This window comes from Vipera berus (assembly GCF_964194415.1).
Source record: "Vipera berus genome assembly, chromosome: 3".
NCBI lineage: Eukaryota > Metazoa > Chordata > Lepidosauria > Squamata > Viperidae > Vipera > Vipera berus.
Genome location: NC_138204.1, coordinates 99,841,264 through 99,865,554, shown reverse-complemented (window position 1 = coordinate 99,865,554; position 24,291 = coordinate 99,841,264). Strand labels below are relative to the sequence as shown.

General features: G+C 37.8%; 1 protein-coding gene across 1 annotated transcript; it reads left to right on the top strand.

Annotated features, from left to right (window-relative positions):
- Window positions 1-2,989: 2,989 nt before the first annotated feature.
- On the top strand, window positions 2,990-22,966 carry RGS18 (regulator of G protein signaling 18). The gene is made up of 5 exons (XM_081322670.1): window positions 2,990-3,314; window positions 13,716-13,814; window positions 16,175-16,236; window positions 19,349-19,515; window positions 20,963-22,966. Exons 1-5 carry the CDS (start codon window positions 3,199-3,201, stop codon window positions 21,218-21,220), a joined length of 702 nt encoding a protein of 233 aa, XP_081178796.1. The 5' UTR covers window positions 2,990-3,198; the 3' UTR covers window positions 21,221-22,966.
- Window positions 22,967-24,291: the final 1,325 nt, after the last annotated feature.

Sequence of the window (24,291 nt, the reverse complement as noted above, 5' to 3'; positions counted from 1 at the left end):
TTCATGTATGAGAATAATGAAAATATTTGCATATAGTGTAAACAATAGCATGCACCACCTGGAGTAATGCCTTTTAGTAAATAAATAAACAAAATCCCTCTAATCCACATTTCCCAGCAAATAGACAAGAAGCAAGATAATGAAGCAGGCTGCCTGAATTTACTTAGTGTTTTGCCTAAAAGGAAATGATTTCATTCAGCCATCCTAGGTATTGCTTTTATTAAGGTCCTCTTAAAAAGCTTCTTAGTCTCCAAATGATCTAAGATAATATCAGGCAAAGGCATATGAAGCCAGAATGTATGGATCTTGCCTTTTAAAAATCCAATTAATCAATATTGTTTTGTTAAAGAAAACGAATGAGAAGAAAATAAAAAAATTGTAAACATACAAACATACAAAATGATGGTGTAAACAAGAAGGTCAGCCTGTACAAATCCGTATTTTTGCATGCAAAAAGAAGGCCAGTGTAAGAGACTGTCCTATCAGAAGCAAGGAATAAGATGATACCTTCCTTTGCCTTACACACAGATGTCAGTTGTGCTGGTGTTTTAATCTTGCTACTTAACTAACAATGTGATATGGTTTTTCAGCACACATACAGATGATCTAAGTGCAGGGCTAGCTGTGAGGCTTTATGTTGCTAATTAGAGCAGGATTTTCTATTTTCCAAAGCACCAAAAGGCAAGACAAGAAACAATAGGCAGAAACTAATCAAGGAAAGATGCAATGTACAACTAAGGATTAATTGTCTAACAGTGTGAACAATTAACCAATGGAATGGCTTGCCTCCAGAAGTTGTGGATCTTCTATCACGGGAGACTTTAAAGAAGAGACTGTACAGCCATTTTTCTGTAATGGTATAGGGTCTCCTGCTTGTGTAGGGCTTTGGACCAGAAGATCTCCAAGGTCCCTTCCAACTCTGTTATTTTGTTATTCAGAGGCTCAGATGGAATGACCTGTGGTCGCCAGCATCTGATGGTTGCTTCACTCTTCTGTAGGACTGGGCCTGGGCTAGACTGTTACAGAAAGTAAAGCAGTGTATGTGCTTTCTTCAGTAACATTAATACTAATTGGACTAATTGCATTTGTTATTTACATTTTTCCCTTTATTCTTTTTTCACTTTTGCTTCTTCTTGGAAGTTTTCTCTTTCTTATTTCTTCCTTCCTGAGATTATTTTCTGTCTTCCTGGAATTAAACATTTTTATTTCTGAAATGGGCTTGGGTTTTCTTTGTCTCATTCAACCTCATTAGTTTTTCCTCTTATCCTTCACTTCACTTGTATATTTAGCTTATAATGAAAGGAACTTTATAGGTCTTTGGGGAAATAGTGTACATTTGTACTGCATACTAATGATATTAATTTAAACAACTAGCAATAGTTGCCATCATATTACAGATCTACTCCAATATTCACAACCCATTCAATAGATAATCTAAAGGTTGTTTGGTCTATTTCAATGATTTAAATCAGAGGTCCCCAACCTTTTGGGCACCAGGGACCGGTTCCATGGAGAGAGGGTTTTTTCTGCAGACCAGAGTGGTAGTGATTTTGCATGCTGCCTGCATCCTGCGGATAGGGCTTCGCTTGTTTGCAAGGATCAGTTTATGGCATGCTGCAGACTGGTACTGGTCCATGGATCGGGGATTGGGAACCGCTGATTTAAATGCACATTTAAATAACATAGAAAAGACAGACATTTTATTTTGCAAGTACACAATTACATATATATTAACATTTTTAGAAGAAGTGTTTTAATTAAAACAAACAAAAAACCATGCAGTTTATTGTGAAACAAAATAGAATACTGAGTAAAATCTGCAAAAGTACTATGGACCTACTTTGAACTGTTAAGTCCATGCTAGCCTCTTAGACTTCTGGACTTCTTTCTTGTTTTCAAAGTTCTATTCTGCATGCTATTTCTCCCCTGAGCAGAAAGCAAATTTGCTTATATTTAATCTTAAAACAAGACAATTGCTGTTGTTGGTTATTTTATTTTTTTACAAATACTTTTATAATATATCATAAGCAAGCATTAAAATACAAACCAACTTAAATGGATTAATAAAATAGAAGCTCTTCACATTGTTTAGACATAAAAATCAGATGCTGTTGGACCAGCTCTGTTTCACAGGTATTGAGGAATATACATATTTTTTGTGCAAATAGAGAGATGAGATATGCATGTCTGTAAGACATGTTCATTTTTACCAAATGTTTCTGTGCATAGTTAGAAATTACAGGATGTGAAACAGGATTCTGAGATTCAACACAAAATGCAATTTCTGACATTCAAACTTTTCAAAGCTGGGTTTCATACTACACAGTCTCCAGCTCATGTAGTTCTAAAGTAACTGTAAAAATCAACAACAAAGTTTGTGAGTCAAATTCTGGTGACATTTTGTAGAGCTGTTATTCAGACAGGATAAAAAATGGTAGCTGTGGGTCATATTAAGTGGGTACAATATGTGCTTGAAGGAAATATATGTAAAAGCCAGACTTTGATTTGAAAATTGTTGATGAAAGACTGTTGATCAAAAATTCACCATCCAAGGGTCACTTGTATTTTGTCACTCAGTCTAACCTCTTTCACAGAGTTCTTGATCTTTTAGGAGTAGGTCTGGATATCTATGAAATAAATGAAATAGTTAAAAAAAAACCACTCAAAACAGCACAGCTGAAGTTAATATGTCTCTTCATCAGTGCCTGACTGAACAACTACTTGCAGCACTTTAGGCTATTTTAAGCTATTTTAAGTTTTTTAAAAAAAAACTGTAATAAGAGGAAATCATATTAATTTTCCCTTTTGCTGGCTGGTTTTGTTTAGTTCTCAGTAAGGCCATCTTGTTTGACCAAATATCGCATTCATATCTGCTAACCACAAGTTACAACCACAAGTTGGGGGAAGGCCTATGTTTATCTTTCCAACTTGCAAAACATAAGCCTATTTCTAATCTCTCTTTTGAAGAAATGACTTCTGGGTGGAAAAAAAAAGAACTTCTCTAAAAGGTCACGTGTGCTTATCACAGCAGCTAGGACCGTAGTGGAGAACATCTCACAAACTGAATAACCCATGCCAAATCAAGATTCAAAGTAAGTGCAACATAAGAAAGAACAATCCAGTCCTTGAGGTTTTATTAACGTGCAACTGAAAAAAGATCAGAGGGAGATCTAATCTGTCAGAGTGCTTAAATGCAAAATGGAGAACCCGCTGGTTTTATCCTCTCAGCTCAACTCGGCATCAAGAGTGAAATCTCTCTGTAAAATTATGAAATCCTTGAACAGAGAAGGGGCAAAGCCAGACACAGGAGGCAGGTAAGAAACTAAGGGGTTTGGTTTTGAATGTTATTTATTTTGTGACTTTCTTGCTTAGTGTGAAAAATGACAAAATACCTGAGTCCAGACTGCATTCCGCTGCTCAGGGAAAAAACTGCATGCAGGATGTAGCTTTGAAAAGGAGAGAGAAGGCCAGAAGTATAAGAGGCGAGTGCTGACCTACAGTTCAAAGTAATGGAGAAGAAATGGTGAGGGAGGGAATGTATTCCATTGAGCCTTTTGCAGCTACAGGGAAGATAAGAATGTGTTCTTGTTTCAGTGCAAGATTTACTCAATCCTTACTCCCTTCCCTCAATCAATCAATCAATCAATCAATCAAGAAAGATGTAGTGAGGAGTCTACAGTAGTGCAAAATTACCATTTCTTATTGCAGGTTACAAATGTTGACAAATGCAGAAACTGGTGCACATTTGGTCAAATGCATAGCACAAAGTGAAAATCTTTGCAAATATATGCATATTTTATGGGTTGGGAGGTTGTCAATCCACAGAAAAGCATACTATTGTAAGGGTCTGTTAAAATCTGAATGTTATTTATTTATTTAGAATGCTTATATAGCTTGCCAACTCGAAACAAAGTGACTTTGGCAGAGTAGAAAATGTTTAAATAGAAATATGAAAGAAAAAAAGAACCATGTTTTTTTAAACAAACCCAAGCAATTCAGTTAGTTGTCTCAGAAGTTGTTCTATAAAGAGGCTAGTATATCTGTCTAATCAAAAGCAAAATAAAACGATGCAGTAACAATTGAAATGGTTCCAAATCATTGAGATCAGAATTCAGTATATGGAGATATGTGTTCCTCCTTTTGAAGTCAAAATGAAAGATGTTTAGCTAATTCATGATCAGAACTAAAGATCTATCTACACAGCTATCATAAGATCTGGTATCAGGGCTAAGCATGACTCAGTACCTGCCTACATACCCACATCACACCTCTCCCAAAATAAAAAATATGGATGTTAGCATAGGTAAGAGTCAAAGTTATCAACTCAAATCAATGTGTCCTTTAAGCACAAAACAACATTCCCTGGCTTGATTAAATCCAACTTCAATCATGCGTATTTGCTAAAGAATCCTGTCTCAGAACACTAGTCTCTTTTCTGACTGCCAACAATACTAAGAAAATGTGTAAAGGGGAAAAATATATTACTTCTGCCTATTGAAGGGACAGTTCTTTGAAACACAATTAAGAAATAATTTAATTTAGTTAATTTAATTTAATTTAATGATCCTCCAATATTCTTTGATTTTCTTTTTGTTAAGTGTTGCTCTGAAATCCTGCAGGGCAATTGATCATTGTTCTTTTTTTCAAGTACCTAAAACCAATATGTGATGATGTTTCCTTGCCTGCCAGACTGTTTTATTGTATGATGCTGCCCTATATCTCCCTTGCAAACTGTAGTTATGGACAGGATTCAGTGGTTCTAAAACCTTGCTTCTTTCCTCACTCCCATAGATGCTTTTTCAGGAGACAACTAGACTTTTCTTGTTTTTCTTTGAAAACTTTTCGCTTCTCATCCAAGAAGCTTCTTCAGGTCTGATTAGATGGTGGGGAATGGAAAGATTTATGCTCCTTCCATCTTTCCATTCCCCACCATCCAGTCAGAGATGAAGAAGCTTCTTGGATGAGAAGCAAAATGTCTTCAAAGAAAAACAAGAAAGTCCAGGTGCTTCGTGAAAAATAGTCTTTGGGATAACTATTACCTGGATGACTGAGAATCTCCATAGACATCTTCCTTCCTCACTTTATTAACACTGATAGCACAACATTTCTAAAATTTGCAACTAAGAACTACATCTCTTTACTGGATTTTATGGTCACAGATCCAGTCAAAGAGGAAAAAAAGCAGTCATTTACAGCAATGCCTTAGAGTAGTCCAGTGTTACCAAGGTTTGCTTGTGTGTGGCTACTCGCATTAAAAGGGTATGTCAAAATGGAATCATCTTTACAGATCTTAGAATGTCAGCACAGAATGGCAAATGAAACCTGTAACATAATTGCTATGCAAATATTCCCTGTCATTCCCCCCCCCCTTTAAATGTTTGCACTCTTGCAAATTTTGGATTTCCTGCAAGCCTGTTAACACTTCCGTACTGGGCACAGCTGATAGCTGGTACATTTTTGGATATGTAAACACAACATTCATATCTTTAATACTGGAAAGTGAGGAAGTGGTTTCTTGTATATATGTATGTTGATTTGAATACATACAAAGAAACCATATACACAAAGTAGTAGACAAACATCTGTCTTGTGATGTTTAGCAATAATACTTGAAAACACACCCACACAAAAAACCTTAGTTACATTACTTTGCTAGACTGATGTAAATGTGTAAATAATGAATATTGGTTGGAGACTTACAAAATACATTTCCAAGTTCTCAGATTTTTTTAAAATTGTAGTTTGTAAAGTGTCATATTGGGTATTATGTATATAAAGCTAATTGTTTTCCCACACATTTGCAGGATTGCCTGTCTTTGGTGGTCTATCCAAATCTATCAGGTTGGCATGTTCTGAGTCACTTGGGTGACCAATGTTAACCTACAAAGCCTGCTCTGCCATGGTGCCTGCCTTATTTTCAGCCTTTTAAGGTTGTCCACATCAGGAAACAAACTCCATAAAATAGCAATAGCAATAGCACTTAGACTTATGTACCATTTCATAGTGCTTTATAGCACTCTCTGAATGATTTACACTGCCTAAGCTGTTTACAGAGTCAGCATATTGCCCCAGTAATCTGGGTCCTCATTTTACTGACCTTGGAAGGATGAAAGCTGAATCAACCTAGAGTTCATGATTCAACTCTAGGCTGTGAGCAGAGATTGCCTGCAATACTGTATTCTAACCACTGCACCACCACAGGTCCTAGACTAGAACTAAGCTTCATTGAGATACACTCTATGGACAGAATCTTGTAAGCCTGATTGTGCTTTTCCTCTCTCTCATACCTTAGTGATTCAGGGAGTGGCTCCTCCCTTGAGTCTCTTCCTAAAACTTAAGGAATACCTCTGCCTTTTTTTGCTTTTTGTAACAGATTCTGAATATTTCCATCAAGGCCACCTTGATGTTCCATGTTATAAAACAGTATCTCTCCCCCCCCCCCAAGATAATCCTGACTTGCCAGCCTTCAAGAAAGCCATGTAAACCTGATTTCCCCCCCCCAACACACAAATATTGGATTTGAATTTGCATTGATTTTTTATCCACTGTTAACTCTTCATATGGGCAGCCATATAAATTTGTTAAATAAATAAGCCAGATTTGATGCCATCTAGAAGATTCTCAAGCTGCATGGTTATATTTGGAGAGAACCAGGTTGTACTATACAACCTGTATTCAACTCTCAAAGATTTGGCTATGGTATCCAGAAAACTTTGCTATTTAGAATGAAAAAGAAGGGTGAAATTATTAAATGTTTGAAAATGTCATCAGATTAAATGTAATTGAGGTTTAGTTTTTTATACTTTCATTTTGTAGGTCAAGGATGCTACTAGATGCCAAATGTTTCCATAAAAATAGATGTATACACCTATGCATACCTTAATCCTTTTTCTTTATATTCATTACAGTAACTAAAATACAATACAAGCAATATAGTGCAAGAGAGCTAAGGTTAAACATCAGGTTAAAAATTGGGAGACCGTCAGAATCCATTTATATTTCATTTCTAACTATCTCCTCTGAGCTAAACCCAAATCTCATCTTTCCCTGGATTCTGCCATTCCCCAGTTGGAGAGAGAAAAGGCATGGGGATTTATGGCTTTCACTTCCTCCCTTAAATGTAACCTTTGTTTATTCCACCTGCCTGCTATCCATCACAATATAATCAATTGCTTTCTCACTAGGCATTCCCTCTCATCTTATGGGCAACTAAGATAGGGGAAAAAGGAGGAATAAAACTCTCCAGAATCTGGTTTGTTTCTCTGAATAAAGTATGAGGTGGGGTGGAAATGATCCTGCTGCAAACAGACTGTTATCTCTCCTTTCCCACGAAGGGCTTATCACCTGGAGCTTGGCTGATCCAGAACTGACCAAATGAACTGTGGGGTGGGGTTTGCTTGGGGACACTTTATAAATATCGATCTGTGAGGGATTTCCTCAGATCCTGTCTATTATGCCTGCTATCTCCTATTTCTTAGTAAAAGTTCCTGATTGGAAAAACTTGTCTCCAAGAGTCCTACTTTCTTAAGATGTGGGTTGAGGTGGGTTCTGACATTAGAGAGGATCTGAATTAAGAGTCGACCTGGAAAGAAGAACCTTACCGGGGGACTTTGCAAAAATATACAATGTCTAACGATGAGGCAGGGAAGGAGGAAAGCCCTATGGAAAGGAAGCCTTCCCTCCAACTGAAATTCCACCAACCATCAGGAGCTGAAACATCATATTCCTCCAGGGAAGAAGTGGTCAAGACATGTGACCACAAACTGCAGTTGTCGATGGGCGTTGGAAGAAAAGTGAGTGGGAAAAGGTATTGAGGAAAGTGACCCTGAGATGGGGCAGCCACCAACCTGAATGGAAGCATGAGATGGAGAAATCCTTGCATGTCAGCAGAGAGGACGGGAGTTATGCACCACACTCAGACTGGATCCTAGAGAAAGCTATTGACCTAATGAAAAAAACCCTTGGCTCTCTAAGGGAGGAGAAATCTGTGTCCCACAGTCACACCATCGCCTGGAGCTGCAGCTGGAGAGACAATAGGGTGGATCCAGTACCTGTAGCACTGGGGACATCCACTGAACCATAGCTACCAGCTCAGAAGCCCCCACCCCCTGTCGATCCACAGATGGGGATCAGGATGGGGGGCAATACCGCCAGCGGCAAAGGCACCAATCCATTCAAAGAATCCCACCTCTGGAAGTGAAATTCAGGGGGGAGCTGCCATGCTTGGGGTTTTTCCTAACTCAAGTCCTCAGTTATATGGAAGAATACAGACAGGACATCCCCAGCGACAAAGCCCACATCCGTATCATGCAATCCACCCTGGATGCAGATTGGCCACAGACTGGGTGGTGAACCTGCATGACTCTGACGCCCCAGAACTCAATTACTTCAACCGGTTCGTGTCATCTTTGAGAAGGCAATTTGAGGACCCCTGGCTGATCGCAAGGCCCGTGAGAGAATCAAAATGGTGAGGCAGGGCAGACACCCGGCGGCTGAATATACACAAGAATTCCAGGCCATTGCCAAAGCTGAACTGTCCAGAAGACATCCTCCTTAGCCATTTCAAAGATGGGCTAAACTACGACCTGTATGATGCTTGCCTTCCTCAAGAGGACCCACACCACCTCAATGACTGGTACGTCCTGGCAGAGGAGGCAGAGATAGACCTACTGAAAAGGCACCACCAAGGAAAACCATGGGCCCTCCCGCCTCCTGAGCAGGTGTGCAAGCCAGCGAAACCACCAGCTATGGCTAAGAAATCAACGGGCTGTTTCAAATGTGGGAGAGAGGACTACCACACTGCAAAATGCCACTCAAAAGCCCCTCAGTGGAAATCAGACCCATAACCGGCCAGACAGTGACTATATTAGCTCCCTCCATGCCCAAAGCTGTCAAAGTGAAAACCTTAATAGACTCTGGCTACACCCGCTGCCTCATTAGCCCAACACTAGTGGGGAATTTGGGCATTCCGGTGAGGAGACTAAAGCAACCAATCTCCTTTGGCCATTTAGATGAATGCATAGCGGGGGGGGTATCAGCCACCCTAGCCTTACCAGTTCACCTGTCCCTGGTGACCCATGAGGAAGATATAACATTTGTAGTGACCCCAGGCATGGAATGCCCAATGATTTTAGGGCTGGAATGGTTAAAGAAATGGAACCACTGGATAAATTGGAGGACAGAACAACTCAACTTTTGGGAGGGGGAGCATGCAAATTTAAAACCCCAAAGCCCCCCCCAAACCCAAGTAGCAGAGACAGCATCAGTGGGGGAAAAGAAGGGGCTACCAGAAATACCAGAAGAATACCAGTACCTTGCTGAAGTTTTCAGTGAGGAATGGGTAGATGAGCTCCCTCCTCACTGACCCACAGACTGTGCTATAGAAATCAAATCTAGGGCAAAACTCCCGAAGCCCAGGCTGTACTCCATGAGCCCTAAAGAGATGGAGGATATGGAAAGATTCATAAATAAAAAGTTAGGGGATTTATTGAACCAGCCAAACCCAAAGTGGCTGCTCCAGTCCTATTTAGGGACAAGAAGGATGGCACTATGCATTTGGGTGTAGATTACCATGTCCTGAATGCAATTAGTGAAAACAATCTGTATCCCATACCCCTCATGAAGGACATGTTATCCCACCTATTGAGAGGAAGGATTTTTTACCAAACTAGACCTAAGAGAAGCATACTACTGCATTAGGATCAAGGAAGGGGATGAATGGAAGACCACATTCAATTGTCCAATGGGTTGCTACCAGTTCAAAGTTCTGCCGTTTGGACTGCAAGGGCCCCCCACAGTTTTTATGCAATTAATCAATGAAGTGCTAAGAGAGCACCTAAATAAGGGGGTCCTAGTTTACTTAGATGACATCCTTATCTTCACTGAGACCAAAGAGGATCATATTAATCTAGTCAGACCAGTTCTAAAACAATTGCAGGCCACCCACCTATATGCCAAATTATTGAAATGCAAATTCCACCAGGAAAGAATAGACTACCTGGGTTATCGCATATCCCTGCAGGGCATCGAAATGGACCCCAAAAAAGTCAGGGCAGCATTAGAATGGGCACCACCCTGTGCAAGGAAGCAATTGCAAACTTTCCTGGGTTTTGCAAACTTCTACCACCAATTCATCCCTTTGTTCGTCCAAATGAACGTATCGTTGAAAATTCATCCCTTCGTTCGCCCTGCCCCTCACGAACTTGTTGAAAATGAGGGGGGGGCAGTGAAACCCAGGAAGCCCCTGATATGGACATTAGAATATCAAGCAGCATTTGAGAGGCTAAAAAGACTTTTTTCTGCCGAACCCATACTGAGACATCCGGATGCTAATAAACCTTTCGTAATACAGGCAGACGCAAGTGATGTGGCAGTGGGAGCTGTATTATTACAGGAAAATGACAAGGGGGCATTGCAACCATGTGCATATACGTCCAGGAAACTTACAGAGAAAGAACAATGTTGGGCTGTGTGGGAAAAGGAGGCTTACGCTGTGAGGTAGTCATTACTTACATGGTGTAATTTTCTTGAAATAAAATACCCTTCCAGGTCTGGACAGACCACAAAAATTTGGAAGTGCTAAAAACACTCAGGAAACTCCTAAAAAAGCCCGCTGATCTCAACACCTTCACCACTTCCGTTTCACACTTAAACACTTACTGGGTGGAAAGAATTTCCTGTTGGATACATTATCTCGCATGCCCCAATATAACAGCACACGAGCCACTGACTCTAAACCACTTATGCCCAAACAACAACTGGCAGCATCAGTAACCACCAGGGCCCAAGCTAAAATAAAGCTGCAGGTGCATAGCCAAACTGGAATAGAATTCCAAAACTCTTTGAAAACTGATGAATGGTTCCAGAAAAATAGTCATGTGTGCAGCATCAAAAATGGGCTACCCTGGGTGGGGGACAGGTTATACATACCTGCCACCCAGAGGATCAATTTCATACAGTTGTGCCATGATACAAAATCAGCATATCATTTTGACTTTGTAAAAACTTTACATTTAACTAAAAGGCAATTTTGGTGGCCATCCATGAAAAAGGACATAGAAAATTACGTGGCCAGCTGCCCAACCTGCACAATGGCCAAGAGGCTGCAGGGGAAGTCACCCAGACTGTTACAACCAGTGGCGAACCCATCAGCTACCTTGAAAGAGATAGCCATGCATTTCATAGTGGAATTACCAGAAAGCAAAGGAAACACTGTCATCTGGGGAGTTACGGACTTGTTTTCAAAACAAGTGCACTTTATCCCTTGCCAAAAGATTCCCACCGCAAAAACCTTAGCGAAACTATTCATGCAGCACATTTACAGACTGCAAGGAGCATCTCAATGCATCATATCTGATAGGGGAGTGCAATTTACATCAAAATTTTGGAAGGAATTTTTATCCCTCTTAGGAACTACTCAGGTACTGTCATCTAGTCATCATTCTCAGGCCAATGTCCAATTGGAACACAGGAACTCAGTACTTGAGCAATACTTAACATGCTTTATTAATTTCTAGCAAACAAATTGGACGGACCTACTCCCCTTCACAGAAATTGCTTACAATAACGCAGTCCACTCCAGCACAGGCTACACTCCTTTTCAAATAGCCACCGGTCAAAGTTTCAACCCTATGCCAGAACTAATCCCAAACAAACCGGAAATCCCATCTCTGAAAGAATGGATTGCACAATTGCAAAACACCTGGCCAATCATTAGGAAAGCTTTAGACGAAGCTAGGCAAGCATACAAAGCACAGGCAGACAAAAAGATAGTAGAACCCACACCATTCAGGGTAGGAGAAATGGTATATTTATCTACAAAATACCTAAAATCCCTACAGCCCTGTGCAAAACATAGACCAAAAATTTATAGGACCTTTTCCAATTAAAAGAATCATAAACCTAGTAACAGTAGAATTAGAACTACCCAAAAATCTTAGGCAAATACACCCAATCTTTCACTGCAGTTTGCTGAAAAGGGAACAACAGTCACCCTTATGGCCAAAAATCCCACCACCATCGTGTTTGAAGGAGAACAACACTTCAAGGTAAAAGAAATCCTAGATTCTAGAAAGTACCACAGAGCAATTCAATACCTAGTAGCTTGGAAACACCTTCCCTCCTCAGAAAACCAGTAGGTCCATAAACATCACATCAGAGCACCTACATTACTAAAGAGGTTTCATACAGAATATCCCAACAAACCAGGCTAACTTCTATATTTTTGTTTCCTCTACAGGTGGATCTCTTCTATTTTTAAAGATGGCAGGATGTCAGAATCCATTTATATTTCATTTCTAACTATGTCCTCTGAGCTAAACCCAAATCTCATCTTCCCCTGGATTCTGCCATTCCTAAGGGGGAGAGGAAACAGGCATGGAGTTTTATGGCTTTCACTTCATCCCTTAAGTGTAACCTTTGTTTATTCTGCCTGCCTGTAATCCATCACAATATAATCAATTGCTTTCTCACTAGGCATTCCCTCTCAACTTACAGGCAACTAGGACAGGGGGTGGGAAAGGGAGAAATGCAACCCTCCGGAATCTGGTTTGTTTCTCCGAATGATGTGTGAGGAGGGTGGAAATGATCCTGCTGCAAACAGACTGTTTTCTCTCCTTTCCCACAATGGGTTTACCACCTGGAGCTTGGCTGACCTGGAACTGACCGAATGATCTGTGGGGTGGGGTTTGCTTGGGAACACTTTAAAAAATATCTATCTGTGAGGGAATTCCTCAGATCCTGTCTATTATGCCTGCTATCTCCTATTTTTTAGTAAAAGTTCCTGCTTGGAAAATCTTGTCTCCAAGAGTCTTTCTTTCTTAAGATGTGGGCTGGAGTGGGTTCGGACAGAGACCATGAGTTCTGGTCTCATCTTAAGTATGAAGCCAGCTGGATGACCATGGGCCAATTATCTTCTCTGAGTTCTACATAGCAGGCAATAACAAACTATTTCTGCAAAATCTTGTCAAGGGAAATTCAGGGGGCTTGTCCAGACAGTCAACAGGAGTTAATGCTCACAATAAAGCATTACAAAAAATAGTAGTGCAAGAAGAAAAAAAGTCCTGATGCTAGTTTTAATGGATCCGTGGTTTGGGCTGAAAGCTCCAACTCCATTTTGTTCTTGTCTCTTGAGGTGATAGCATCTACTTGTACAAATCCTATGATATGGCAACCAAGGAATCAGAACACAGGAAAGGAAAGGAAATATCACATCATCACCCTATTTGCATCATTCATCATTATCAAAGAAAGCAGCACTTTCTGTGGCAGCGATATACCAGCTAATACATTCCAATTTTGCTGAATGCATCATGAAATATGTTTCATTTTAATCATTTCAGCTATTGCATTTCCTCTTTTGTTATCTGATTTTTAAACAGCACAGTATCAGAAGCTCATGATCTCAGCATAGCTTCACTAAGATTAAGCCTATTCCTTCCTCCCTCTCGAGTGCCTCCTGCTCTTGTCACCAAAGTAAACGGGAAAGACTATCAACATGAAAAGATGTTCATTTACCCTATGCAGATGATTCTGTGTAAATATATTCAGAGGTGTCAGTAAGAAATATATTATTTTCTCTAGCAAATGGGAAAATAACATCAACATTTATGGGAATCATATGTGAAAGGGAAGCAATGAGCTTTACAGAGCACTCTGAGCTGGCAAAAAAGAAATGTTTGGAAATATTACCCACAGTAACTTTCATTTTCTTGTAGGTCTCTTGAAAAGAGGAACCGGCTAAGTCTTTTGCATAAGTCTGAATTGCACCCAAACATGAATTTTGACAAATTTGAAAAACTAGTGAAAGAATCAAGGTGAGACTTGTTATATAAATTAAAAAGGCTATGGTAAAGGAGTCATAATTAATTCAGCACAACTCTTGCATGCCTATCTTACAGGTTGTTTTGATTATGCCATCATTGACAATCAATGTTTTTTCAACTTTAGTAATTTTAAGATGTGTGGACTTCAACTCCCAAAATTTGAAAGCCATCACGCAACTCTAAATCATAGGAAGTAGTGCTGTGTTTTGTTTTGTTTAACAGGAAATAACATTCTTTTTTGTTTCGTTTTTCTGCTAAGAAAGTTATATAAAAATGTTTCATGAGTAAGATATAGATTTTGTTTCTGCTTATTTTAATAAGATGATTGTTGAGTATTTTTTTAAAAACTAAATCCCAAGTTTAAATCACAAGGGACTTTTTGGTAAGGGGCTGGCATGGCTACACTAAAGCAAGTTGGCATAGGCAGGGCATATTCAACAACTTTTAGTATCACTTTACTACAATGAAAAATATTCAAAAACCCAACCCCCAAATGCTAAAAGAACTTGCAAGCAGAAAAAGGGCAAAAATAGAAAAACTGAAGAACTGAAACATTTGAGGGGAAGTAGAGAATGTCAGCAGAGTATTAATATGATACCTCATGATCATTTTTTGATAGAGATTAGGAACATCTTTCTGTTCTTTTGCACCACTGTGCAGCTTAGTGATGGCCCAGTCAAACACAGATACATGCCTGTATGATTTTTATGAGATCTTATGGAATTTTTGAAATTCTTAATTGAATTCTTATAAGGGTTTTTTTATACGCTATTTTTTTCCCAGGAACCACATCTTCCCACAATCCTTTTTGCTCTGTTGTTTAGTCTGATTTTATGACATCTTGTGTTCTGTTTCTTTCTTTTCTATGTGTCCTTCATAAAAATGGTAAATATTAGAGAACAATTTCCTTAGTACAGTGTTTCTCAGCCTCAGCCAACTCAAAGCATTTTCCACCCAGCATTCCAACTGGGAAGTTCTGGAAATTGAAGTCCATGCATCTTAAAGTTTCTGATGTTAAGAAACATTGCATCAGTATGTATCTACATGAAATCTGCTTTTTATATGTGTATGTTTTCAGCTATAGGTTCACTTACATTTTGAAGACTAGTTTCAACCTAAGTGTCCCCCATCTATAAACTGGATAAATATTTGTGAAAACGGCTTCTGATTTCTGTTTAAAAAGACAGAGTTACTTACAACCACTTACAACCACAATTGGGATCAGCATTTTTATTGCCATGTAAGGCAGTTGTTAAGGGAATCTTACGCTATTTTATGTACTTTTTTGCTATAGTTGTTAAGTGAATCACAGCAGTTGTTAAACAAGTCAACCAGTAGTTAAGCGAATCCAACTACCTACTGACTTTGCTTGTCAGAAATCAGCTGAGAAGGTTGCAAATGGTAATCTGCTCTGCCTCAGCTAGGATGTCAAGCTTGCCTGCTATTGTCTATCTCCTCCTTATTGGTTCCCTTTGTAAATTGTTTAAATTAATTTATTTTGCATACTTCTCCAGGGCTGTGCCACATATTATAACCCATCTAAAATCAAACTTTCTCAACTGCTTGTGAAAGCAGCCCAGAACAAACTTGAAAATATCACTTCCCAAACATTTTAGCAGAAGAATGATTGAGAATTTTTGGTGTACCTTTCAGTGAGCTACAATGTCAAAGACCAGTGACTGCCATGGACAATTTGACATAGTTGGCTTTTTTAAAAAAAAAGGAAAAGAAAAGCATCTCCTAAATTAAAAAGTAAGTCCTTCCAAAATAGCATGGCATTTGATGAAAAAGTCATTATTTTGCTGTACACAAATTGTGTGCTTATGTCACGGCAGCATTGCTATTACATCCTTATTTCTGAATATCATAAAGCTTCCTGTGTAATGTTAAAAATAGCTTGTGGTCATAGTGTCTTCGGCAGTGTTTGAAACCACATCTCAGTTGAACATTTTTCTTTCATTCCCAAGCTTTTATGTGCAAAACCATTTCAAAGATCATTGACCACCCCCCCCCCCACATGCACACACAAACAAAATGCTCTGTTTATGGATTTATTTTAAAAGAATAAAGATGTCAAGCACATATTTACTTATTTAAAAAGATTAAGGATGTACAATAAAATTACTCAGAAGACAGCACTTCCTTTCAATACATTGATTATTTTCATAATTTAATAGGAAAAACATCAGCGAAATCAGATCAGCTTTTTGAAGCTTTTTTTCCCCCAAAGAAATCCTTATTCAATACCATTAGAAACATGACAGACTGAAATTAACAAGAGATAAAATATGTTAGGAAAATCTGCAAGTGTGCACACAAACAGGTGATGCCTCTGTTTTTATCTTGTGTAGTGAGTCCCCTGAAGCTGTAAAAAAATGGGCTGAATCTTTTGACCAGCTGATTTCTCACAAAGGTTGGTATCAATGTTTTCCACTAGCATTATGCTTCATTACAGTTCAACATTCTCTTTCGTTTTACAAGAAGGCTCAATTTTTTTTCCATGCAAAATATCTTTTCATTATTATTCTTCTGTGATGAAGGATTAACCATGTGTAAAGTGAAGAAGTCTATTAAGTTTGACTGCCAGATTGCTGTGAAAAATGGCCCTGAATTTTGATCACTACTGTAAAAGCTTAGAAGTACTGAAGCTTCAATAGTGAAGAAAATTATTGAAGGAAGAAGTGAATATTTTATTAAATATTAATATTAAATATATTATGTAATGCACAATAAACAATTATGTAATGGAGCTTGTGACTATTAAGATATATATGAACTTCTAGCTTTTCTATCAATATCAATTATGATTAGGATATAAATATTACAAGCAAAATTATTTGGGGTTTTTTTTATACAAAGTTGTGTATACCATTGAAAATGAAAAAAAAAGTATTACAATTTTTGAAGTTCAATTAAGGAAAAAAAATCACTCAATGAAAATGGCTGTCATCAGTCAACAGACCAATCATCTTCCTTTCCCATATCTAGACTCAACATTCTAGTTGAGTCTTCCAAGCAAAGCCATGCTGCAGCTTTCAATTATTCTCAGTAATTGTACATTAAGTTATAGTTTCTAAATATGCCTGTATTGCTTATTTAATATCATTATAATACTACACATTACCATGTCTAGTGATCTTTTGTTGGCCCATTGTTCAATATGCATTACCTAAAAGCTGTCTTGCTGGGCCTCAGAGTTTTGAGCAACCTGGTGAAATCTAGCTTTAAAAAGTAGCACTGCAAATGAGTTAATCAGCATACAAGCAACTTTTGAGTTAATACCAGACTCATGCCCATTGCAATGTGCATATGTTTGGACTGGTAGGATCTATACATAAACTCCATTGGATCAGAGCAGAAGAAAATACTATTTCTTTTTGCTGATAACCCAATAGAAACCTCCAGAAAGATGGGCCAGTTTTGTGTCATTGCTATCTTTGAGCAAAGACTAACTGTTTAGGTTCCCCACTTCCCAGAAGTTTTCTTTCCATAGCACTGAAAAATGTGAGCCCTTAACATGTGTTTGTGCACTTTTTATACCAGTGTTGTATGTACTATATTCTATATTCTAAACCAGGGGTCCCCAACCCCCAGTTTGTGGACTGGTACAGGGCCGTGGCATGCCAGCAACTGTTCTGCACAAACAAGCAAAGCCCCATCTGCAGAATACAGGCAGCACACAAAACCACGCATCCTCTGTTCTATGGAAAAATCTCTCTCCATGGAACCGGTCCCTGGTCCCCAAAAGGTTGGGGACCTCTGTTCTAAACAATCTATTCATTTTAAGATATTGCTCCATGTCTGCAATTTATATTAAGATTTTCTATAAAATATAGGATAGCATGACTGTTGATATATAAAAATAGATGTGTATTGGATTAAGAGTGATAAAAACACACTTAAGCACTGTGCTATACTAAAGAAAACTTTAAGATAAAACATTGTAATAAAAACTAAAGATAACTGGTGATAAGAAGCAATAAAATAAATGTAAGGATAAGACTTGACTAAAATGCAGTTCTTTGCATTTTACAGTTCTTTTATTTTGTTGCCAATATCTATTTTTTCATATTTGCTAAGATACTTATTGCGATAGATCAGCTAGAAGTCTATGAAATATTTCCAATAGTATTTCTATTATTATTTTTTCTTCCATTCAATTGTGACTGAGTCTCAGAGACTGTCTTGACAAGTCCCTGCAGTTACCTTGGCAAGGTTTTTCAAAAATGGTTTGCCATTTCTTCCTTCCTAGGGCTGAGAGAGAATGACTGGCCCAAGGACACCCAGCTGGCTTCATGCCTAAGGTGGGACTAGAACTCGTGGTCTCCTAGTTTCTAGCCTGATGCCTTAATCACTGCACTAAAATGGTTCTCATCCACTAATATAAGTGGAACCAAATACTGTAGTCAAAATATTATCTAGAGCCAGTATCTAAAGATACAATCAAATCTACAGACAATGTGATTATTATTTATTTATTTATTTATTTTATTTTAATTCCATTTATATCCCGCCCTTCTCCGAAGACTCAGGGCGGCTTACAAGCTTAGCAGTAGCCTTCATTCTATGTATATGCCTGCTTATTAGGGCTTTCACACATCCCCCAAGCGGCATTATTACAAAGTCAGCTTAATTGCCCCCAACAATCTGGGTTATTGAAGTACATTTGTGGATTGTGGTGCAATTCTAAATTCAGTAACATTAATGGTGCATATGAAATGCCTTTGTTGCAATAAACTACATTTAGAAATATATATTTAATTATGACTCAAGCTGGATGTTTTTGAAATTACAAAATAAATATGCATATATAATTAATATGTAAATGAATCCAAGTGAATCTGACATTGAACTAAATAGTCTAATCTGCCCATTCTTAGACCAAACAAGGGGTATGTTGGAAAGAATATGGCATACCTATTACAGGAAGTCCTCAAGTTAGGAAGGAGTTCTGTTCTCTACCTCTATCTCTAACCCAAATTTATGTAAAATTAGAACTTATACGTTCAAACCGACTACCTATTACTAAAACTGGTGTACAGCATTGTCCTTCCTCAAGCTGATGAAGTGCTGAAACTGCACAATGCTTTCAGGAACCCCTGAAAATTACTGAAAACAGGCTTGTATATTAAAAACGCACAACTTCAGCACTTTGTCATGTTGAAGGAGAATGCCACCTGCCATTTTCAGTCAAAGGCAGCCCATTCACATCTAAGATTTGTCCTTAAGTTAGAGATGTTTTTAATCTGAATACAGCCTGCACCTTTCTCAAATTAAGCTCTGATTCTTCTGAAAGCTTTTCTGGTTTATTCAAAATGAACTTCTACACAGTGAAAGTTTGGGACATTACTTTTGCTTATTCTTTACCACACAAATCAGTTATTGTTCCAGGACTAACTTTACAAAAATAATAAAAATGTGTAATTTAGGGAGAGATTTAACTAAAAAAATCTAAAAACAGTAGTGAGAAAATATTGTCATGTTTTATTTGATGTTCCTTTGATTACATGTTGTTTATTCTGTAGCTGGCTTAGATGCATTCATCAAGTTTTTGAGAAGCGAGTTTAGTGAAGAGAACATTGAGTTTTGGATGGCATGTGAAGAGTATAAGAAAATCAAAGATGCCTTCCAACTTCTACTCAAAGCAAAGGCAATTTATGAGACATTCATTGAAACAGAATCACCAAAAGAGGTACAGTGAAAATAGTTATTTTAACACAATTGGTCTTTTAAATCCTTAAAGATTTTATCTGCAGGGATGGGATGTCAAGGTAATGTCCATGACATGTCCCCTTGACTTTTCTGACCTCCACCCCACTCCAATTCTCAACTCTTTCTCCCAACAAAAACCACTGCACACAGTGAAACTTACTTCTCAGAAAATTTGCAATAGCATTGTGTTTTATACTGTTTAATGTCATTTGGAATGAATCCATCAATGAAAAAGGTTAAGATTATAGCACATGCTGCCACAAGAATATCCCAGAAATGAAACAGGAATAAAGAGTGAAAATACTCACTTGGTGAGAACTTTATCTCCCTATTTTTATTGCTACTTGTATTGTATAAGAATTATTCTCCATAAGTCTCCTGAAGCAATAGTTACTGGTGCGATTATTAGTACATACAAGTTATTACTAACACATTGGCAAGATTTCAGATAAGACAAATGAATAAAACAAATCACCAATTTAAGAACAACATTCAGAATGATTAACTGTAATACTTTAAGCAGATTAGAACATTGATTACATATTTGTTCAAAAGGCAAGAGTTAAGGATTGCATATTAATTATATGTAATGATAAATAAATATACACATACACTCCATGTATTGGCTTAGATTTCATTTATAGTTAACTATCAAATGTCTATCATTGTGTCACATATTCATGAAAGGAAAGCAGCTACGTAGCATGTCAAAATATGTCTAGGAGACTATTATGATTTGTGCAATTAATTAGAGCATTCCAATCAAGTGGGTGGTCATATAAATAAAGTCATGGAAAGAAACTTATTTTCCCCTCCCTGTAAAAGTTGACAAAGATTAAAACTAACCCTATTCATCTTTCAGAAATAATATAACATTAGCACAGCTGGGGAGGTATCCATTCTAAATCCTACTAAATAAGTGATGAACATTGTTAATGCTTTACTGTGCTCTGTTCATTTTAAAAAAATAAATTTGAGCACACACTTCTTGTCACTGAAACTCTACGATGCATCCCTTCAGTTTTGTTGAACTTGCTTGTCATATGGATGCTCAGCACTTTAAATTTGATTTCCAGAAAGTGCCCCAGAGTATATAGAATGCAGATGTTGCATTTGTCTATAGTATGTTGGAACTGCCATATGATCCCAGGCAAAGACCCAGTTTGTCAAGGTGTTGCAGGCAGGTGTTTATAGTTTATCAAATAGGTAGCCAATTGACATAAGCTTATGAAACATATAACTCCCTGAGGACTCAGTGTGTGTGAGTCTGACAATATCCCCATGCTTCTCATAAAATGTGAATGTAGAAGATTTATTTACAATATTTGGGTAAGAATTCATAGGTTAGGAAGTCAATACTTTATGCAGAAAGATTGAGAATAACCAATAATCATCCACTTTATCAAATGTTTTCTTGTTTTCCCTAGGTCAACCTTGATTTTAATACCAAAGTCTCTGTAAATCAGAATATGGTTCATCCAACGCAAAACACGTTTGATGCTGCACAGAACAAAATTTATGCCTTGATGGAACAAGACAGTTATCCACGCTTCTTAAAGTCCAACCTTTACTTAGACATACTTCATGGCAGACCTTTAGGCTGTTCAGCTCTTCGACGGAGATCACGTTCTTTTACCTTCAATGACTTCAAAGATGCTCAGCCAGATTTTGCTGTTTGGCTGTAAAAGTTAACTTCCCTTTGACCCCATCTTCATGCCAATGAAGGGGCAGCATTGCCTCAAATAGTTTAGATGAGGGAAGTTATCATAGAACCCACAGAATTGTTTCCATTTTATTTTATCTTGTTTACTTGTAGATGATCAAATCCAAAGGTTTCAGTTTCACTTATTACATGGATCGCCAAGAACTTTTTATTCTCAGATACTCTCTATAAAATTAGGCCTTTCTGAGCTGCAAAAATTTGAATGACCATTAAAGAGGAACAAAGAGTTAGTTTTATATTTCTTCACTGCCGTCTAGTGATCATCTGTATTTCTGCAATTCATATATAATACACCTAATACTGTGAAGGTCAAGTCCCTAATAAACAGTAGCACATTTAACAATAATCGCTATGGACATGCACAGCCATAAATAGAGATATGTTGGATTGTGTACAAAATCCAAATACAATATGTGACATAAAAGCAGGGAATTCCTGCCTCTTACAGTGTGGGATTGATTTTTGTATGAACATCAGATAGCATTATTCATCAAGCATTAGAGCTATCCATTTGCTTTCTTTATATTCTGTGAAGCAATATATCACATTCTGAGAGATGGTAAAGCGTGAAAATATTCATGCTCAACATTATGCTTCTTAATGTGAAAGAGTGAACAGATACATTCAACAGTTTAGAAAGAATAAACACATAGTCAGAAGTTTGATTTTAAATGGGACCTAGAAAAACATTGAACAAATTGAGGATGAACTCTTTAGAAATTCAATTTGGTGAAATATACTGCTCAAAAAAATAAAGGGAACACTTAAACAACACAATGCATTGTATTTAATAGTAGGATGTCTTATCTTGTGTTCCCTTTATTTTTTGAGCAGTATAGTTAAGTATCAAGCCAGAACCTGAAAGACTATGAGTTCTAATCGTGATGAAGCATGAAGCCTGTTAGGAGACCTGGGACCAGTCACTGCCTCTCAGTTTTAGGAAGCAGCAATAGTAAATCATGTCTGAAAACCTTCCCAAGAAACCTGGAGGGACCTATCCAGGCAGCTGTCAGAAGTCAGTCTGATTTAAAGGTACGCATACAACAAAAAACAATAAAACTTATAGAATGGGGGTGGGTGGGGTGTTGATTCTTGATTAAATCTTCTTAGTTATTGTGATTTTAAAAAGGACAACGAAGCATGGTATTTTCCCTTCCCTGTGAAACCACAAGCAGAAATCTCTTTTTTGACATAGGTATAAAATTATAAGCTTGAATGAGAGGATCAATAATTCAGGGAAAAAAAACTTATTTTTTTTCAAACCTGCTGTGGAGGTTTAACTACATACAACCTAATCTTTCATAAAGTACAAGTGATTGGTTGCCATGGGAACTAGGTACTTACACAACTCTTTGTTAGAATTAGGCCATTTTGAGAAAGCTCTGATTAGGTGTAAAAGGAATAAACTAACCAATGATAAACTAACCAATGTTCCCCTCCCAAGGATATCCCTGAAGATAATCCATATAACTGTATGTGTGATGAGAGAAAGAGGCATGGAATGTTGAGTTTACAATTCTGTCAGAAGCTGCCTTAAAATCTTATGCAGGGTACTGTACTTTAGTTTTCTGTGAAAAACTGTACCGTTTGTATGTTCAGTCTGTATATTTATAAATAAAAGCATAGAGTGACATTCCAAGAAGACTTTTGTTATCTCTTTCCAAACCAAAGAGAAACCTGGATACCCATTGTATATGGACTATCTTGGGGCTCAAACCAGTAGGAAAAGTGTATCACTGCACTGCAGTCCCAGTTTTAAAATATTCCCATTTATTTAATCACATACCTGGAAGCTTCCACAAATCTATAATGCTTTTCCTCTCAGAAAAGTAAATTGTTTGCATGGTCAAAAGAACATAAGCAAGTTTGTTCTGTTGCGGAGGTTAGTATAACCTAAAGTAGGGGTCTTCAAACTTGGCCCTTTTATGACTTGTGGACTTCAACTCCCAGAATTCCTCAGCCAGGCATGCTGCTGGCTGAGGAATTCTGGGAGTTGAAGTCCACAAGTCATAAAAGGGCCAAGTTTGAAGACCCCTGACCTAAAGTTTGTTTCTTTTCCTTGTGCTGCAGTTTTAAAAATCTGGTTCAGAGAACTTTAACCTCTTTACTTTATATTACAGTATTGCAGTGACTGATTTTCTATTCATTCCATGTAAATGAATGAAGAGGGTGGTCTCTTTTTGTTCCTAAGTTTCAGGATGTAATTATGTAAATACACTTGAAAATAAAATGAAAACTCAAAGACTGGGAGGAAAAGAGGGGGGGATTTATTTAGACATGGAGCCTAAAGGAAAGCTGCGATTCTAATTTTCAGATTAAGTGTTGAAAATGCTGTCGAGAGATATTGATAGTAAGGAAAGTGTTATTTCTATTAAAACATTTACTATTCAAGTCATGCTTGTAGTATATGATTCAGCATGTGCCAATTACTATGCTCAGCTCTTTCTTCTTCTTTTTGCTTCAGGGTATCTGGTAGGGATATCTTGCAGTGCACAGTGACTTCTAAAATATTAAACATGAGTTTCATTCATTAAATAAAAAATAACAGAATTAAATAATAAGTACTGCTGACATACTCAACAATCCTGCAAAAAATGGCATCTATCCCTCTAGAAGCAACTGTTCAGTTTGGCAATTTCATATGCATTAGCTGTGCAGTTCTAAAAAAAATGAAAAATCATCAGAGAAAATGGTATAATGAGAAAGAAATGCCCCACAGGCAGAAAAAGAAAGGCAAAGCATCAGTGAGGTCATGGCAAGTACTACCAATCCAGCTGTAAACAGATGGTGGGGACTTGTTTGTAGTAACCATGTCCAAAACTGTAACAATAACAAGGTTGGAAGGGACTTTGGAGGTCATCTACACTAACCCCCTCCTCTCGAAGACCTATACTGTTTCTGAGAGCGGTAGTGCAGTGGTTAGAATATAGTACTGCAGGCTAATTCTGCTGACTGCTGGCTGCCTGTGGTTTGGCAGTTTGAGTCTCAGTTCAAGGTTGACTCCGCCTTCCATCCTTCCAAGGTCGGTAAAAT